Source organism: Chrysemys picta, chromosome 7 (genome assembly GCF_011386835.1).
Source record: "Chrysemys picta bellii isolate R12L10 chromosome 7, ASM1138683v2, whole genome shotgun sequence".
NCBI lineage: Eukaryota > Metazoa > Chordata > Testudines > Emydidae > Chrysemys > Chrysemys picta.
In genome coordinates, this window is record NC_088797.1 from 66,927,555 (window position 1) to 66,947,873 (window position 20,319).

The 20,319-nt window shown below is 38.8% G+C and overlaps 1 protein-coding gene and 1 long non-coding RNA gene across 36 annotated transcripts in view; one reads left to right on the plus strand and one right to left on the minus strand.

Moving 5' to 3' along the window:
• Positions 1–20,319, minus strand: part of KCNMA1 (potassium calcium-activated channel subfamily M alpha 1) — an 873,581-nt gene that overhangs the window by 120,400 nt on the left and 732,862 nt on the right. For 18 of the 35 annotated variants that reach the window (XM_065551703.1, XM_065551701.1, XM_065551699.1 and 15 more), the window contains 2 exons: positions 19,174–19,250; positions 8,629–8,802 (listed from right to left, as the gene is read on the minus strand). In XM_065551703.1, coding sequence (XP_065407775.1) covers positions 8,629–8,802; positions 19,174–19,250 — 251 coding nt within the window. The remainder of the gene's footprint in view (positions 1–8,628; positions 8,803–19,173; positions 19,251–20,319) is intronic. The other 17 variants (XM_065551712.1, XM_065551711.1, XM_065551710.1 and 14 more) reach the window with 1 other exon arrangement.
• LOC112059881 (uncharacterized) overlaps positions 605–20,319 on the plus strand; it is a 37,637-nt gene continuing 17,922 nt past the window's right edge. Inside the window, exon 1 of the long non-coding RNA XR_002889137.3 lies at positions 605–2,269. This is a non-coding gene — a long non-coding RNA (uncharacterized LOC112059881). The remainder of the gene's footprint in view (positions 2,270–20,319) is intronic.

The following is a 20,319-nucleotide window of genomic DNA, read 5'->3' on the forward strand; positions in this document are numbered from 1 at the left end:
CTGTTTCTAAAAGCTTCCTCCCAAAGGCACATTTAGAACTAAATTAAATGCAACTTTGACTTAATTAACGTTATAAATGATAATGAATACAGTGTGGATTCATAAGAGACATTTACATTGTGTTGTAAAACTGATAAAAATTTAATAACTCTTTGTTAATAAGTTATGTCTCTTTAGACCCATAAAGCCTAAGGCATTCAACGCTCTAGTCTAGGGTCTAAGCTAGGTTCCTAATGCAGGTGGAACAAGGAGGCAGAAGACTGACTTGACATTTGCTCTAAGCCTGCTCTGGATCAAGCCTCTGCTTGTTCATAAGTACTTTATTTCATATAGTAAAGGTCAGAATTTGGGCTCAAGGCAGGGCTATGACAGAAATGCTCAAGTGGAAACCGAGCTGGCCCTGGCATCTGTCGCTTGAGATAGCTCAGAAGCAGGAGAGACGGAGAGCTAACTGGCTAGCATCTGTCCTACACCAAGGAGGTAACAGGAAGAATCTGCTGCCTGGTGGTAAGAAACTGTCAGGGTGAGTTTCATGACAACCAGCCACACTCAGGAAATAAAAATGCAAACATAATTTCCATGTCACCTTGCATAAGGTCCTCTGCTAAACTCACTCCACAGGATGCAGACAGCATCTTTCCTAGCATGTCCCCATCAAGGCAAGCCCCTCACTAGTCACTTCCCTGTGACCCTGGTAAGAAACACTACCCAATGGAAAGGCCTAAAGGAATTAAAAAAGACTTCTTGGTCTCTTTTCCCCCCTCTCAACTCTTCAAAAAAGATTTGCTGCTAAACTTAGCAGTGCCTGAGTCCTGTGTTGAAGCTACTGTATGTATTTCTTTGCTGCACAGACATCATGAGTCAGGCAGAGCACCCTCACACTAGCCCACTGGTAAACACTGCGCCACAAAACTCATTTGAAAAGGCATCTGTTTCATTATTCATATATTCTGGTCATGTAGAACAACTAGTCAGGTTGTCTTGCTTTTACTATTCTACTGGTTGACAAGGAACAGCTGGGTTGTTGTTTTTTTCTGCTCCTGCATTTCTACAAATCACTATTAATCTATATCCTCATATTATCCTCAAATTAATGGAAAGCCAAATCATTTAGCATTGCTCAGGTTTAAATTAAAATATGCACCTATAAAAAGGATTCATTTTTCATCTTTATGAGAATCCAACACTGATTGTGTACTGGAAGTCAGATATTTGAAAAACATTGTTTCATCTTACTTTTTTGTCTTGTAATTAGTCTAAAATAACAAGTAATATTTAAACTATTGGTAAATATCCTTTATGCTGGATGAGAGCAAGGTGTGGTGAGAGAGCTAAACTCTATGTTGCTAAACTTTAGAGACAGCACACTATATGATTTTAAACATCTAATTCTTTTTTTATCTGAACATATGCACCACGTGCGCACGCGCGCACACACACACACACACTGCACAGAGTGTGCAAGGAACAAAGATCACACTGGTACAAGATTTAGTTCATACAGTATGTATCCAGGATTGGTCCAGTAATGGAAAAAACACTGCTAGACTGAGGGACCGGTGATAATTTTAAGGTCAGCTAACTCATGAACTAGAAATGAATGCTCTAGGCCACACAAATGCTGAGCTTCTTGTACATGTGCATCAACAGACTCGCTCACACGTACTCTTTCACATCCCTCTTTCAAACATGCACACATATGGACAGCAACTATTTGCTCTTAAAAGAGGGACAAAAACTTCAGAGCAGCAGTGTCTTCTCCCTTTTGCACTCTCTCTTATAAACAAATCCACACAATATAGAGTATACAGGGCTGGAATTATTTTCCCTTCTGTTCACTGATACTAAATAATTCTTTACAACCACTGGTTTTGTCTGAAAGCATTCACACTGCTCTGCCAAAACATTCCTAACCTTGAGAAAGCAGACCTTACACAATCACTTCATTCTGAGCACCATCCTGCTTTTACTTCCTACTTTAATTCTGGTAAGACTTTTGTATTGAATATCTCATATTTCCAACATTTCAGAGTATGTAGATTCAAGATTTTAGCTCCAGCTTTTGTTTTCAGTGGCCACTAAAATCTTGTGAATGAAGAGGGACAGAAGATGGCAGACTGATTGATATGATTCTAAAGTCCAAAGCCTCATTATCATCGCAGAGGACCGGCATACCATTCCAAGCACTGGACCAGTGACCAGAAAGAAAATATTTCAACGTCTGCAGGGAGGAAATATACTGAGGCAGTGGTGGAAGGATTACGCAAAAGTAAGTGCAAATGTCTAGCATGTGATAGAGGTGCAGACAACTAGGCTGAGAACTGGTTCAGAGAAATCATTGTTCCAACATTCAGCTCTGGAATGATGGTTAAAACTGTATCAGTCGGGGCAGCTTCAGGCAGTACTGCATGACAGCCTACAAAAATATACAAATGGAGCTAGGGGGAAAATCATCCCACCCCCCAAAAAAACCCTTAAGCATAAAACCAAAGAGTAATTATGGGGTTCTTATTTGTCTGAAATATACATCTCATGGAAACTGGTTTTGTGGTTTGCAAGAACTCCAGGGGCCTGGGACTATTATCAAAAATGCCCTGCCTCCAGCACCTACAAACTCAGGGGCCACAGTGAGGAGCATAGTATAAGAACCTACATAGAACAGAACAGCACTGGGACCTACATAGGTATTTTCCCTTTGTGCCATTTCTTTCCATTGTCTTGATTTGCATACTTAAAAGGGCATTTAGGTGACATCAGCTTTGTTGACAGTAGCTTAGTCTGTGCATAGAGCTAATGAAAATAAATTGGTTTTGTTTATTATCCAGTAGCACTAAAGATTACATTTAAGATGCTGTGTTGTATGGTGCCTTGATTTTTATTGTGCTGGACTTTTTACCATAACTATGTTATTTAAAATTATTCCCTTGGTAAAATTGAATGCTTATTATAACATACGTAAGTATGTTTTAAAATTATTTCTAGGATTTTTGAAGAAGATGCGTACAATCCTGTAGATTTATCTAGGGGAAACATCACACACATTTTGGCCCTCAGTTACACAAGAATAGATCCAGAGTAACTCTATCAATTTCAATAGTAACTGAAGGAAAAATTTGTCCCATTGGAGGAAGGAATAATTTTTTTGGAAATAGCTTTATGTAAGTCAATTTCCTCCCCACAGAGTGGTTCACTGGGTTACTTCACAAATGTTGGATATTCGTGACAAACACTGCATGATTTGTCTTCTCTCTGGGTTTGAATTAATAAGCTTTTTATTGTGTCACTATGCCCTCATTTTAATTGTCCTTTTATATTAGTCTCATTAAAGGAATGTCAGGATAGAACAAGCTAACACTAACATTCTCCAACACAGAGAGGTTGGGTCATTTCATAAAACCGAGTTAGAAAAACATACCCATCTTATCATAATTACTTGCTCAACACCTAACAAGCATATTCTGGGGGATCTAAATCAAATCCATCTTTCCTCCCTCAACAGATCCCATCAATTTTCCCCCTCAACCTCTCCTTTCCCAATACACTGATGGCATATAGTCTGCTTTTTGTGCAATACAGAGAGGAGACAGCATGAGCAGAGAGAGGGTCACTGGGCCAGGTGGAGGGGAAAGGTGTCTATGGGGTAACAATAATAATAATACTAGTATCCCCAACAGCACATGCACCTCTATCTCTTCCGTGGCTGTAGTGAAGCTCACACAGCTGGGGAAGGAGTCTGGAGAACAGCATAGTATCTGGCATATTCCCTTTCAGAGCAGTGTAAGTTACATGAAATCTGGATCATAAGTTATGGCTGCCTTGAGCAGCACTAACTCCTCAGACCATAGCTTTTCCATGCTACAGAGGGGGTATACATTAGTGTCTAGCAAGAGAATCCATTGCCATTATAGAATGAAATAACCATGCTACTACTGATGCATGCTCCATGTCACAGCAAGCATGGGCCAGCATGGCTCCTAGCCCTCCACAAGAGCAGGTATTTCTGTCCTTAGGCTGTTTCATGGATGAAATGGCAGCAGACTAGGAACTGTGGATTTTAGGCATCAAATCCCGCCTTTTAACATAGAAAGCAGAGGATCTGGACCTCCGACAGCAGCCACTCCCACGCAATGATATGTGCACTCATTTAGAAGTCACTGAATCATTAATATTCCAAATAAGAGGAACAAAAAACTATGCCTCCTTCTTACTGCCCAGAGCTTTTAATCTAACTGGTCAGTTAGGAACCCAGGATTTCAAAGTTTAATAAGTTTGGTAAACCTAGGCAAAGCCATGCATCTTCTAACTATAACCCACTGGTCAATACGTGTTATGTGTTCCTCTTTGTGCCTGATCCACAGAAGATGTCAATCTGTTTCAACCCCAGTTATAGAGCCTGGTTCTTTAGTTCAAGCTGCTGAGACCCATGCTTTCCTTTGTAGGTCCCCAATCCAGGATGGTAGCCAAGATTGCTGTGATCACACAAATATTTCTAAACATAGCCAGGTGCATGCTGAAGTGTATTTCCCGAGGAACGGAATTACACAGATATCAACCCACTTCCATTAATGCCCTTCCTTGAGCACCTGCAAGCCTAGATACCATGGAGATGGGCATGGTAAAATAACCTACACAGATTAGAGCACAGTAGTAAACCTTTACTCTTGGACCATCGATTTCTGAGGAATATCAGTCATACTGTGATTTGGAGATAGTGAGATTGTCCTTAGGTTAACCTGTTCCTCTTCCATTTAGGACTTTGTACATAGTAACTAATTCTGTGAACGTCACCCAATAATCTGTTCCATCAAGGAAGTGGTTTCTTCCTTCTGAATTAGTCCAGGTGCCACTCTTCACCTCAGTGTTGCTGCACCTCCAAACCAAGATTTGGAAGCAACACTGAATTGCCGTATAGTGTTTCTACCTACAAAATGCAGCTAGAACACAAAAACAAACAAAAAACTGCTGCTCACCTTATATCTCCCTACATTTGCAAAAAAACACCTCTTTCCTTTTAGATGGTTCCCACCAATGCCAAAAGAGATTTTAGTGTATTTATAGCTAATCAAAATGTGATTTTCATAAACTGAAAGTTCAGTAAAATTCAGTCTAGTAAATAAACAGAGAAATAATCTCTTTCACTTACAGTGCAACATATACTGTAAACTCCACTTCCTCTACAGGGGCATACAATTAGCACACAAAACTCCTATGTACATCAATGAATATGTAACTTGATACAGCCATAAGCTTCTACTTAGCACCAGATTCCTATAAACACGGTTAATTCTCATAACCATTATTCACTGTTTGAAGACACGACAGACAATGGTCTCTGATTTTATTTACCTTGAAAATGGAAAGCCTGCTTTTAAAAATAAAATATAAATAAAATAAAATAAAAATGAAAAACACATTAAGCAATCTTAGAAGCACACCAGCTCAATAGGGGAACCATGACCAAAGCAAGCCCTGTAATAGTATAATGACCTTTAACGAGTGTCTTGGGAAACAATACAGTTCTAGCATAAAAGACAAAGGGCAAAACTCATCATGGCTCCACTGACACTAATTCAAAATGATTTTCTGAACAACTAAAGAATGTAAGAGAGGTAATCTGATCTACCAATCTGACCTCACTTTGATTCCAGGGCCCTGCTGCTGCCATTTCTAATTGTCAAACACTCTAAATTTCACATCTGCTCATATTTAATGAAAAGCCGACTCTCACCACCATTCTTTGAGTTAACTAGCTCTGTCAAGATGGGCATCATCTGACCCCTCTGCACAGCAAAGAAAACATGGTGATTTCTATTGAAGCCCTGCCAGTGGAATTTTGTGTATGAGAGTGTGTGTGTGTGTGTATGTATATATACAAAAGAAAGGCCTATGCTGGTTTGTTAAGGGCTTGAATTGATATTGATTTTTCTTACTTATTATTAACGGTCATAGGTGAGTGGTCTCACATGGGGAAGAATGAGATCTCTTGATTTGATGGAGTGACGACGGGGGGGAAAAGGCCGATGAAACAGAGGATTCTAAAAATCCCTAAAGCTGTCAATATCCCTTAGATTTCAGAATGCAACATGGGTCTAACATGTTTCCAAAAGTGGTGCTGTTGAGGGCAATGATATCATACACAGGATGTTTTTGGTTGAATAGGCAATGAAATCAAAACCAGGGTTTTTCCCCTCTACAGCCTTAAGTGAACTGGAAAGCTACACTAACTCTTCAAATTAGGGTTTCTCTTTGCTTGCCAGATGATACTAATGGTAGAAATGTCACCCATTTGTAGGGGACGTATTCATTTAGTGCTGTCTGTTTGCTGTTAACAGCAATGCAAGGACTCAACCACATAATCTCTTTGCACGAGACTGCATTAATGTAAAAAATATTGTGTGCTGTGTTGCAGAGACTAAGAGATTATATAAGTAAATCTGTCTGCAGTAACTCTCGGTACTGGAAGATTCTTATTCACTGTTCTAAGCACAGGGAAGTTAGTTTTACACAGTAGTGACACAGGGCTCAATAAAGGGTGCAACCTCTTAGTATAGAGCAAAGGAGTTACTAGTGGAAATTGTCACCCATTGGAGATAATGCATTAGAGATGACTAACTGGAAAAAGAAGTGAGGTTTTTTACCCACGAAAGCTTATGCCCAAATAAATCTGTTAGTCTTTAAGGTGCCACCAGGCTCCTTGTTGTTTTTGTGGATACAGACTAACACGGCTACCCCCTGATACTTGGAAAAAGAAAGACACAACAGCTACGCTGCATAGTCCTTATGGCTGTATGTAGAGTACATACAGGTCACATCCCCCCAGCATGCGTATAAATAACAGTGTAGATGGTGAGACATTGCTTGGGTGAGTTGAGTAAAGACATGCCTAAAGCCTTAGGGTACACACCCTACACAGCTCTCTACATGCCCAAGCAACACCTCCCCCATCTATACTGCTATTTGAGCAGTGTAGTGTCCGGCTGCCTCCCTACTGCTCAAGTCTTTCCCCATTGCAGGGAAAGACTCTAGCAGTGGGGAAAGGCTCTGGCAGGGAGGTGGGAGGCGGTGGGGAACGGGGAGACAGAGGGGAAGGGCTCCAGTGGTACCTCACTGCCAGAGCCTTTCCCTGCCACAGGGAGCTGCTGGAGCCTTTCTCTGCTGCATCTCCCCTGCCAGAGCCTTTCATTGACATGTGTAGCTACACGCTGCAATGTGGACACAGCCTCTGTTTCACTGTGGAATGTAGCCCACATATCGCTGCCAGTGGTGCGCAGTATAGACATAGCCTCAGAGCGTTTATACCTACACCACTGGTACACAGAGAGGGTTTGCATCACCAAGAAACCCCACTAGATAAAAATTCAAATGACAAGGCTTTTACGATTATGTGCCAAGAGTCTGTCTCTCTGGATCAATGCATCACAGACCAAAATAGCTGGAGCTAAGGCATTCAGCAGGTGTGACTAAACACTGTATTTATGTTGTATCAAAAAGCTACTGGATGCAACATCCACTAATCCCGTTGTACTCAGCACTTGGTGGAGTTCCTGTGTGCCATGCCATACATCTCAGGTAATTGCTCTTCCTGATCAAAACTATGTCTTTTCTACCAGATACTCTGATTTTGCCCATCCATTTGGATAGGGAGAAAGAAAACAATCCCTGCCTGAGACATAGTTTTGCCTGTTATGGATATTTGAACAGGGTGGCATTTATTGTCAACAATAATCTTCCTCGACTGCATACAAATCACTGAAGGAACAGTTGTGCTCAGGCTCCCAGTAATGTAGTTAACAATCACTTGCATTGCTCCTCCCTCCTTGCTCTATGTCTTCAGAAGAGCATTTGTGGTTTGTTCATGATAGGTGCTAATCACTGTCACCTGCTAGAGGTGCATTTTTAAAGAGTGACACGCTCCTCCTCTATTCAGGGGTACTTTGCGATGGACTACATGACAGGAGCTTGCATCAGGGTAGACTCATTAAAGAGCAGCTTATGATGAAATAGCTCTACACTGGGTACATCCATCTCTACTAAGCCTTCTGGGGTGTCCGTCTTGAATGAGGACTTCTTTCCTTACAGCAAATGAAGGGTTACAAAGAGCAAGGCTAATGGGAAAAAAACAAAAACAACCCTAGCTTCAGCTACAAATTGTATCCTCTATTGGAGACTTCCACTGCCTACTGTATGCCATTCAACCACACTGCTATCATAACTGCCCACTGAATTTATAGGGTTTTTTTTAAAACCAGTTTGTAGTCATAGATTTAGACACAGACTCCCCCCCCCCATTAATAAGGCATTTACTTTACTGTGTAATTAATGACAATTTATACTGTATGCATGAAATAAAAACAAAAACATCACCAAGCTGCACTATTAAGGTCCCACATGCTGCCGCAAAGACGCACTATTTAAGAAGCACATTAAGCAAATTAATGAATAAATTAAATGTTGGTATTAAAAAACCCCAAACCAGATCATATATAAATATAGAGCTATATTAAAACTAATTCTGAAAAAAAGCATCAGCCCAGTAAAACTCACAGAACTACAATGTACGACACAAGACAGGGATGATACCACAGACACCACAGACATGGAACAGCATGTGTTGGTGTTAAAACTTACAGGCACGTAAACTGGTGGAGCAATCATTAACAGAGACAGAAGAAAGTGGGAAGGCTCTCTCAAGGGTGTCCATGTTACTATGTACACTGCCTGACATGCAAGAGCAGTCACGCTCAGAGCGTCCGCAATCAAAACAACATGCCAGTTTCATTCTCTTGTAGATGGACATCTTGGCTATAACCATATGTTGGATGGGAGGAGAGGAAGAGCAGCAGGTTAATGGCAAGGTTATATATATATAACAAGGCAGCTGGAAGGTAACTTAAGGGATTTAATACAGGCCTTAGTTTATGTTTAACAGTCTTGACCCAGGAAAAAAAATGCAATGTGATTATTGATAACAGTTTGGCTGCACATCAAAAGTAGGGAAAAGATCAATTACTCTTTATATTCTCCCTAAGTCTTATAGGGTGACCACAGACATAGGGAAGAATTGCTAATTACAATCAGATTTTTGGATTAAAAAAGAACAAAAGTAAAAACAGAAAATCCTAACAACATTTTTTTCCCCTGGCACAATTAACACTGCTGGGCCAAAAAGAGAGAGAAAAATTTAAAGATGTTAATCAATCATATAATTTGGACCTACATTGCTTGTGGCAAACATCAAAGTTATTAAAAAAAAACAGACAGAGAGCCTCTCAAAAGTGCTAATAATTTCTCAGTATTAAACAGTGCCTGAGAAGTTTCTTTGTTGCATTAAATTACATGTTATTGGAGAGTTACAAGACATCTTCACAAAACTTCCTGAAAGATTTAGTGACTTTACATTATGCCTTCAGGAACTGAAATTGACTCTCGACAGAATACCAAAATTTGTTCACATGAGAGATTCAGCTAATAATGGCAAATATGCTTGACATTAAAGTCAATTCACAAATAAGGCATCACCAAAAGCACACAGAACATTGGTCCATTGGAACATGCTGAACCAATCATTGGCATATTTTCTGCTCCAAGTGGAACTGTGATTGAACATCACAACTGTCTTCAGATGTCAATTCAGAAAGCAAATAAATAAATGCTTACTTAGAAACCAACTCAAAAAGATGTGCTAGCATCAGCAAAATCCATTTGTATCTTTTAAGCAATGGACCCAAAATGGTGATACTATCTTTGATGTGTATTTGCTATAAATGTAACACGTTTAATTTAAAAATTACTCGAAAGTATCATTGCCCAATTTTATCTTATTCACAATTTGAATCTGAAGATGAAAATAAATGCCACTTGAAAATAGTTTCAGATGTTGCACTGAACCATCATTGTTGGTAATGCCTTAGCATGAACTGGCTTAGTTATACCGCCACTTAAACAGAACATTGACAGCCAAAAGCAAAACCTTCAAATATAAAAGTAGCCAAAAAATTAAAGTTTCTTTGGCCTGTAGCTTCCATTAGGAAGTCTTTTTTATGTTACAATGGTGGTGTTATTTAAATTATTTCCCCTCAGTTTTGCCATTTTTGAATGCTACAGTCACCAGGAAAAAGGGATTTATCTCTCTCAAATGGGTCAAGTCCTGTTCTAAGACCTTTGTGACTTGCCATACAGTATATTTGTCAAGCAAGGGTAACGTTATGATTGTGGAAAACAGGCATTGAGGGAGATGAATGAGTGATCTCTTCAGCAGTGACTCCATTCCTCTAAAACGTTAATTGCATTTCTAGTGGCATGTTCTTTTAGCATCTTAGTCAAGTTATCTTGCAGCTGTTCAGAAAGTCATCATGCAGCATCAGGCCCGTTCAGCGCATGGTACATCATTCCTCAGAGATTGGCTTTTAGTATAAAGGGTTCCACTGCAGCTTTTGATGCATACAAATTTAGACAACACAGAAAATTCAAAACAGCATTTGGTTCATCCACGTTTCCCTCTCCTAATTCTCCCCAGCATGTACTTTTAAAACTAAAAGTTGGGGACAACGTAGGGGAGACATTTGCTCATAAACTGATTAGATGTTTCCATTACACCTCTTTTTATTTTATTATTTTGTTTTTCACTCTAACAATATGTGGAGTTCCATAGAAAAAACATAAAGGGTACTTGCCAGAAAGTAATACTAGGTGAGGGAAAAAAAGATTCGTTTTGGGTTTAAAATACAGCTGTTTTGAAGGATTTTTTCTAATCAAATGCTGTAGTGAAACACAGTATCTGAAAATTCTGTAATACTATGTTGTTGGTTAGTAACAGTCCCTGGTTTTCAGTTACTTATAGCCATATTTTGTCAACAGAAAATAATAAACGATGACACATTTATTAAAATAAAAAAAAAAAGCATTGTTAAGGGCAGGGAAGGATGGGAAGGAAAACTTTTTGAACCATTTTAATCAGACTTAAACCAATGATGTGGACAATTTAAATCCTTCTATTCAATAAGGGAAAGTTTGTCAGGTACATCTTAAAACCCACACCTTTCAGGGACTGTTTTTAACTATTATTATTGGTTGTTCTGGAGACCATGCATCATTTTTTGATATTTCACATTGTTAACATGCAAGAAACAGGCTTTAACCTGGCAATAAATGTAACAAAAAAGACTTGCTATAAGGGTTTAAACCAGTATATAAGCAATCACATATTAAAGCAATACATTTTGTAAAGAAAACATGCTGTAACTCTTCATTCCTGTTACACAGTCATTTTACATTCATACCAAATACAATATTGAAATAAATTTAAATTAAAACATGGAATATTAGTAAGGATGATTAGTGAGAAGATCAAAGACAAGACAGAAATGATTAAAGATGGTTCAGCCACACACATACTGTTTCCTGTTAAACTTCCATAAATATTAATAAAAAATGGTAATCAGCAGGGGATAAGGGGCTCTTTTTGTACAGCCTTTTGGGTGGATGCTAAATTCATATGATACCTGTAGCAACTGCATAAAAATCCAATCATTCTCTACCATACCCTTGTAAAAATTATCAGGATGCAGAATGGAACTGTTATTTGCAGTTCTGGTAAAAATAAAAACAGAACATAACAACTTAATTTCCTATTTTAGGTTCTTGAAAAATAAATGGATAGAAGGGAATGGCAGCTCCCTCTTCTTGGCATAACTCCCGCGCCCCCAAAATAAAACAAAACAAAACAAACCCAGAGGGCATTCTTATGTATCTGAATTCAAGCCAGTGAAATTTGGTTTCTGCTAATGAATCAAAATGTAGCTGTTCCACTGACACAAACTATTTGATAAAAGCAGGAAACAAAGGCAAGATTTTTAAGCTATTTGGAAAAAACGTTTCCAAAACTATCAACATTTTAGACTTCAAATCTCAGTTTTCATTTATTTTATAATTTTAAAATTGGCACAAATGTTTTTTGCTGCAGTTTTTAAAACAGACTGACATTCTTCATTTTTACTTTAGAGGAGAAAGCTGAGTGTCTAGCACTCTGGCAACACCTCATTTTCTGATCACAAAGTCCCCCAAGCCCTGTCAAAATGTCTAGAAGAAAGTACCTAGGATTGTCTGAGTGAGGTGTCATTTAAAATTCACAAAGAGTAATGGGGAATATTTCCAGCCACAAAATAAAGCAAGGGAAATTGCCAATTGTTCTTTAAATAAGTTGTCAAATAACAGTTCCTTGTCTAGAGCAAGCAGGACAAAGCACCCCTTCTTCTCTGCTGATTGCTTTTTGTTTGTTTGTATGTTTTATGTTACCATACAGTCATCCTGAACTTATTGCTCCACCCATCACTAACAGTAGTTTTACTCATGGACCTCAATGGTAACAAAAAGTAGATCTATGAGGACACCTAGTGGATCTCTATCAAACAACAGCTGGTTAAGTAGAATGTGGACTGGAGGTCACTTGATTGGCAGTGAGTAAAAAAGCACCCAACTACCATTAAGAATTGAAATAGATATGATGTCATTTCAATTCATCAAGTTCTCATGATCCCAGCAAGTAAAATGACAACAAAGGGGAACTTTACAAATAAATTATGGTATAAAGCAACTAGCAGCATTAAAGGAAGACCATATTTATTTGATTGCCTTTTGGCGACGTTGGTTAACATTATCAGTCTAAAAAATTGAAAGGGCTTCCCACAGCACAATTTCAGTTTTCTTAAAAATACAGCAGCATGTCAAACTGGTGACAATTGATTTTCTCTTAACACAACAGACAAAGCTAGCTCTCCGTCGTTTCACTGTGTTCCAGGGCAATTTCAAGACCACCAAATGCAGCCTGCAAGCTATTTTGCAAGTTTTGCAAATTTCTGTCTTTAAGTGATGTCAGTCATAGGCAATTTGTTAGCTGTTTCCTGAAATTCACAGGGTGTTCTTGTTCTTCAGCCAAAACCGCAGGAGCAGCAGGTGAAGTGAGTGGACAATCTGCACATTCTACTGTATTTCAGTAACTTTAGAAAAAGACTTGCATGTTTTGAATTAATGACATTTTTATAGACCAATTCATTTTTATTTTCATATGTCTTCATGACCCTTTCTTCATTAAATTTCAGGGGACACTCAGCCAATGTGTTCTTAATACTTCCTCCATTCATTTCTAAGGGCGCTGAAACTACTAGAAGAACTAAGGCAAAGTTGCGTATTTATTTAAAAAAAAAATTCTTCTTTGAATCTTCTCTTTCAGCTTAAGGTGAATTATACTCAGAAAAGTGACTATGTAAACATGGATTCTTCAATATCTCTGTGGCTTTGGTCTTCCAAGCCGGACTCAACCTAGCCCTCTTTTTCTTGGAACAATTTTGTGTCTGTGAGTAATTATTCCCCTTATGAATTGTGGGAAGTAATATTAGTAGTTCGATGGCAATCAAACTAATTTGCAATTGCAAAAATGAAGGATCATATTGTACCTTTTGCATCATTAGCTAAATAGTCACCTAAGTTCTGACTGCAGAATCTTTATTAGTGGTGATGATGTACACTACAGAAAGAACACAGATTGAATCCTACATCCTATATGGCATATGCAGAGTGCAAAGAAAGAAAAATAGTCTTATCCTTGTAAAATAAGGACAAATTTGATATGGAAATAACTGAGAAATAATAAACAAATCCCCCATTTTGTCATTTTTACAGTCTCACTCTTCTGATTATAATCTCACTTTTAAACCTATTTATTTTTGTCTTAATAGTCCTGATACTGCTAATTGAGCTCTACTGGACCAAAGATTATTATAGTGGAAACTGTTTTCAAATCCTGATTTACTGAGGATAGGAACTGAAATTAAAAACTAAACAGAGACTGGGGAACCAGGCAGGCCTATCAGATCACTGCCTTTAGCTGACATCAGGGCAAGACCCTGAGGATGCTGGGTTAAGTCCCAGAGTTACTAATGTCAGCAATAAAATCCTCAGAGTACTAAATTTCTGGGTCTTAATCCTGGAAGCAGTGTGCATATAAAAATCACTTATAAATCTATGTCCAAGAACAAGGCGGAAAGTTTTATCTGGCTGAACTGTAAATAGTTAAAATGCAAGTGGTCAATTCTGTCATCACTAATGGTCTCAAATAGGCAGGTTGGTGAACTTGGCTCCTAAGCTAGTTAATGCTTTCAACTGTCTTGTTCAGCACCTTATGTGGAGTGGTAGATTCCCATTCCCTCAATGCACCTCCCAACAATAAATGGTATTACAGCATTTGGATATGCTGATTGGCTAACACTGTGACGTTATTCCCAAAAGTACTGCCTTTCCTGGATTGTTTAGGTCCTTGTGTTCCTATGTGACTGTGTAGCACTTAGCACAAGAACGGCAGAAGCTTTTGCTATCTTAAAACAAATTAACAAGAGTAACATTTGGGGGAATGGTAAAAAAAATGATAACCTCACAGGTTTGGAGTAGCCACGGTTAAAATGAGTGGTTAGTGGGATCCCAGTGGTACCACTGTGGCTCATTATACCCTTGAGCTATCTAATCCTGGTCCCTGAAACTCTTTGGGAACAGTTTAGTCATACTGAGAAGCTCTGAATAATCCTGTAAGTATGGCAGCAGTACCCCACCCCTCCCCAATGTATTTTCTTTGGAGTGCCTGTACATCGAATGAGTGAAAATGTAAACTGTTCTCCACCTCCCAAATGCTGTATTTATTTTAACTACCAGGACCATGTGTGCACTAAGAAATGGTCGATGACTGAGGGCCTCCATAGATACTGTAGAATTAACAATGCTGTGGCTCAGATTCAGACAGAGTGGTCTATAAAGTTCATACTGGGTCTGTAATAAGCTTCAAAGTTATGCTACTGAAAGCATAATTGGGCCATACACATGTATCATTAATTTTACAGCAATGGAAATTTCATAGACTGAGGAAAAATAATTACCACTGTAGAGTCACTTGTCTCCAGTTAAGGATAGGTTTAGGTTTATGCATCAGAAATTGATCACACAATTAATTCATTGCCTGGCTTATTTTTTTTTTTTTTTGGTGCTGGGGGTGGAGGGAAGGGACAGTGGGGAATTGCTGTATGCCCCTTTCTGTCATGAAATGAAGCTGAGCAGCAGAGAATACAAGCCCAAGACCTTGAATACAAGCCCAACAATGAATTCCACTTAACCAGGCAAACAGTGCTATAGTGGTAATTACTCCAGCCTAACTGGCATCCCTAAAAAGAAATGAGAAGTCCAAAGTCATTTAAAGGAAATGCCATTGTCAAGGCTTCATTTTCCATTGGAGATAAAAATAAGATTGGGGAGAAAATGGGGAGGAAAGAGGGAGGTGGAGGAAACTGCTGTATTTTCTTCAACGTCGCCCTGATCCGTGTGAGTGTAAAGGATGAGAAAGGTGGGGGTATGACGTCACTGCTACATGCAACATAAATATTAAAGAAAAGAACCAAACTACTAAACAAAACAAAAAAAAAGTCTCTGCTAGAGAAAGACAGGTTGGACCGCACTCTGGGCTACAGGGAACCCGTTTTTACTCACAATAGATCACTATCAGTGTGCAGTTAAAATATAGTAGGGACCGTGTTCCAAGGCAGCAAGAGAAAAAATAAATCAAAAATTTGTCAATTTTCACAGGTTACAACACATTCCTTTAAAAACATCAAAGTACACACGATCTGTCCCTCCGGGGTTCAACCCCCACCCTTTGCAGCAAGCAAGTGGCTGGAAAAAATGTATAGAGAATTAGACAAGAGTTGTTATACAGAATGAAAGAAACAGAAAGTGTGAATCATCCAGGTTAGAGATTTCATCCCAGCATGGCTGCATTTAATATATACATATATACATTTGGCCCTTTGCTGAAAAGATACAATGAAATTAAATAAGAAATTGAAAACATAAGCTAAATATACCACAAAATTATCAATGGTTTGTGAATAGAATTTCTATATCTCTCTCTGGACAATGTAATGTGAACATTTACAGATTATTCAGGCAGTAAAGAGAGGCGGGAGAAGGACGGATGGCTGAAAACTGTGAAAGGAAAGCATAGTTACTTTAATTATCCCTAGCCTCATGGAGATGCATAGTTCTTACTTGAATTATTAATACTAGGCCTAACAAGTTTGGACAAATGGCTATGTAGGTCAGGCTCACTTATAGACCCTGACAATACCACAGTTAATATTCAGACAATATCTAAAGGGACATGAAACCTCAGATGCATTATTAAAGAACATGGCTTTCAACTGTCCCAGGAAGCTGCATGTAATTAATGCCATAATAATTAAGATTTCCATGTAAAGAAGACATTCTTTCACATTTCATTCACCTGTACATGCTGATAGTTTTATCTTCATCCCTTCATTTCATCTTACATGTCATCTGCAATCCACTGTCTCTAATTTTGATTATGTTGCTCATTAATTAAAAAATATATATCTGAACTGTTCACAATCTCATTGTAAATTAAGTTGACAGCCAAGCCCCACAATTTATAAGGTAATGTTTTGTTGTAATTTCTGCTTTGTTTTAGTTAGATTGTGTTTTTAAGACAAACAATTCAGGCACCATATATGTGGAGATGATGGCTAAGATACTCGAAAGTGACTAGTGATTTTGAGGGCCAAAGTTTGACACCTTCAAGGGACTTGATTTGCAGACACTACTGAGCATCTGCCCTCTAAAAATCAGACCTTTTAAAGGTGTCTCAAAGTTGGGCATCCAAAAATCGATTGACCAAAAATCACCCATTACCTTTGAAAATCTTGGTTTATATCATTCACTGATTGACAGGACTTTAAAAACAAAGGTATTGAATTATTGTTAATAGTTATGAACATGCAGCTGTTTAAGCTGTTATCAGCTGTTCTGACAAGTGTGTGTGTGTGTGTGTGTGTGTGTGTGTGTGTGTGTGTGTGTGTGTGTGTGTGTGTGTGTCTGTCTGTCTGTGTGTGAGAGAGAGAGAAACCAAACCAAGAAAATATTCTGAGTACATATTAGACTTTGCCATCATTGCCTTTTTTCCTCTCCACCTGACTCGGAAGATTACCCCCTTGGTGTTCAGTGCTCAGTGTGGTGGCTCTGACAGGCTCCTTCTTCAGCCTCACTAACTCCATCATTTCATTCCACATCTGTCCAACACCCTTTAATGCATTAGACTGATGTGTGTGACTATGTCGTTTGGAGCATTTCCTAGTGCTACATGCAGAGGCTGTCATTCTAGCCCTGACATGGCCTTACTGCTGTTTTATACTGCATTGGTTGGTCTCTTTCCAAGGAGTTTTCTTCTCCCTGGCTTCCCAAAATTGAACATTTTATTCCGTTTCATGCTTCTGCCCTTTACATTGTAGTTGCTTGTTCATATGTTGCAATATATTTGAGTTAAATGTGGCCCATCTATGTAGGTCTTGAATCCAAACGATACCAAGTCTCTTGGAGAATTTGATAGAAGCCTGTACACATGAGCACAGCATAGTATTACAGATATGAAAGGTGTGGCGGGGGAAAATAAAAATACATAAAGGGTAAGGAGGCAACAACAGCTCCCCTATGTTGGTTATGTTTCCCCTTCCCTAGTGTTTTGGGAAATCTTGGGGGGAAATTAGTGAGTTGCAGGAACCCACGGGTAGTTTTCACTTGCCTGACCAGAACTTACTCAGCAGTCTCACTGACCTTGGAGTTCCAGAGTAACAGTCTCACATGGAGAAGCTGTTCTTGAACAATTTTTTTCAATATGTTAGGCAAATGCATGCGTTCCTTCCACACAGGCATGCATATCTTTGATTTCCACGAACTTTGCATTCACTGTGACTATTGTGGCTACTATTCTCCATTAAAGTCTCAGCTCCTCTATCTCTATTATGCTACCTTAAGGAAACAATGTAGAAACCTTGTTCTCCTTGATTGTGTCTTTTTTTGGGAGAGAAGAGGAAGGCTGTCCTTACGGACTCTAATAGTATTGTTTTTCTCTACAGAGAATTTCATTTTCTGGTATGGTTTGAGTAGAAGTACCCTTTTCCTGGTGTGTGTGAAGGTCCAAGTCTAGCCCTTTCTTCCAAATGCCAAGACTGTAATGAGACAACAGCAATCAGTAGGCCACAGTGTTTTGGGAATCATAAAAGTAGCAGGAGCAGAAGCATGGGCAGACTCTGCTGAGACAGTCCAACCCACTTTTCTTGTGACTCTAAACAGGGTTATGTGGTTTTTAATGGCAGAATATCATCTAAACCATGTAAGTGTACACATGATATCCAAATATCCATTAAGAGAAGGAATCCCCATGCCTACATTTGAAATCTATACTGCAAATATTTCATTGGTCAAATCTACTGTGCGGGCATTTGGTTTGGGTAACCTGACTGCAGAAAGTCCACCAAAATTAAAGAGCCAGATATATTCCTGCATAAATATAAAGAAAAAACAAAAACAGGTCTCCACTCCAATGTTCTGTTCTCCCTGCACTCACAAATCTCCTGCTGACTTCAACCACAGTTCTATTAACCTGGGTAAAGCAGGTGATAAACACTGAAGTCTGCTGAACACCTCTGAAAGCAGAATTTTGTTGTATTTAAAGGGACCAGTCCAGAATTTCTTCTGCGCACAGAACTCCCTTCAACATTTGGACTTCCTCTGCAGAATGACAGCAGGATGGAGCCTATGGGACTCATCATAATATTTTATTTCAGCATTGTTATGTAGCTCAGTGTTGTTCCTTAGCTTACTTTACATGTTACATTATATTATACAAGGACCAAATTCTGCCCTTATGCCTCACGGAAGCCCATTGCAAGTAATGGGTTTTTACAGGCTGCAAGTCAGGGCAGAATTTGGCCCCATGTGGATAAGATTGTTCATCTACTCAGACTCAGAACGTCCTACTGCCCACAAATAAATGCCGTGGGCACAGATTCATCTTGATTTAATTATCTGAACTTTGTTAACTTTGGACACAAATAGGCATTTTAATGAAGCTGCAGGTGTGAGTGAGTGGTGTGAAATTTAATTTTAAAAATATTCACATCAGAATTACAAATGACATTTAACTACATTGCCATGTATTTATTTCCTACCCTTTCTGCACCACTGTGTAAAACACATAAATGCATTTAAAGAGATTCCTTAAGGCTGAGCAGTTCCTGAAGGGGGAGGAGGGAGGAAAAGGGAGGGAGAAGAAATATTACTTACGCCGTTTGCAGCCACATTTTTTTATCCTTTTGGGATCTGTGATGTCATCATGACAGGCCTTGCAGTAAAAATATGCCCTGGAGAGACAGAACGGAAAAACTGACACATTTCTTAATCCACACAAATGAAATTAGTCCCACATTTCCTCCTGCTACATTGCCAAATTAATGAAACATGCCAGCACTAATTTCCTTTAATCTTTGGAAAGGTTTAGACATTTAAAGGAGGAAATATTTGCTGCAAGACCATTAATTTCAAACACAAGACTATGATTCAAGTTAGTGCTTCTTTTAATAAACTTTCATTTGAAAAATAATTAGGAGAAGGGTTGATAAATATGACACAGTGGATCAGATCATTTGCCTTTCATCTTTGAAAGCAGCATCCAATGAGTCTCATCGTCAAGGCACATATGAAATGAGTTCACTGTTCTTGACCTGAAAGTCACGAATTCAGAGCCAGCTAAGGTTTTAAGGCCAAGTTTGCAGTCTAGCCTCCACCGGACCTCCATAGTGGTGATTTCAATGTCATTGTGAGCTAAATTGTGGTCAATAATATCATGCATGCTATTATTTGCACCTGTAAAAATGGAAGACAGTGTCTGAAAATCAGGTTCTTAAAAAGCAGTGAACAAACATAGGGACTACTGTCCTCTTGGTTCAGACTTCTTTTCGTTTGCCATCAGGGTTCAATTAGAGAAGAATCACACTAGTTTTGACTGCATTATAAACCCTTAGCAAAAATCCCTAAGCAAACAAAACTATGTAATTCACAAGATGACCTACCTAACTCTCTGTCTATTTAGGCTTTTACACATTGCCTGTTACTGTGTATCAAAGAGCAGAATGTAGGGTAAGTGAGGAAGGGTAAGTGTGCAATAACACTTTACATATCATTAAAATAAAATTATGTTTTAATAAACATACATCAAACTGCCCACAGGAGATTTCACAAGCCTGTCAAATCAGTATGTCACACACTAGTGCTGTGACACATGTATATTTCATGAAGATCACACAGCTAGCCTCTAACTGAGCCAATCTGGGCTGCTATAATATACACATATTTTTGCTGGCATGACAACTGGGCCATACCACACTTCAGCATCTGCCAAATTTCCCCCATTGCCTGTCTCCTCTGACCCAG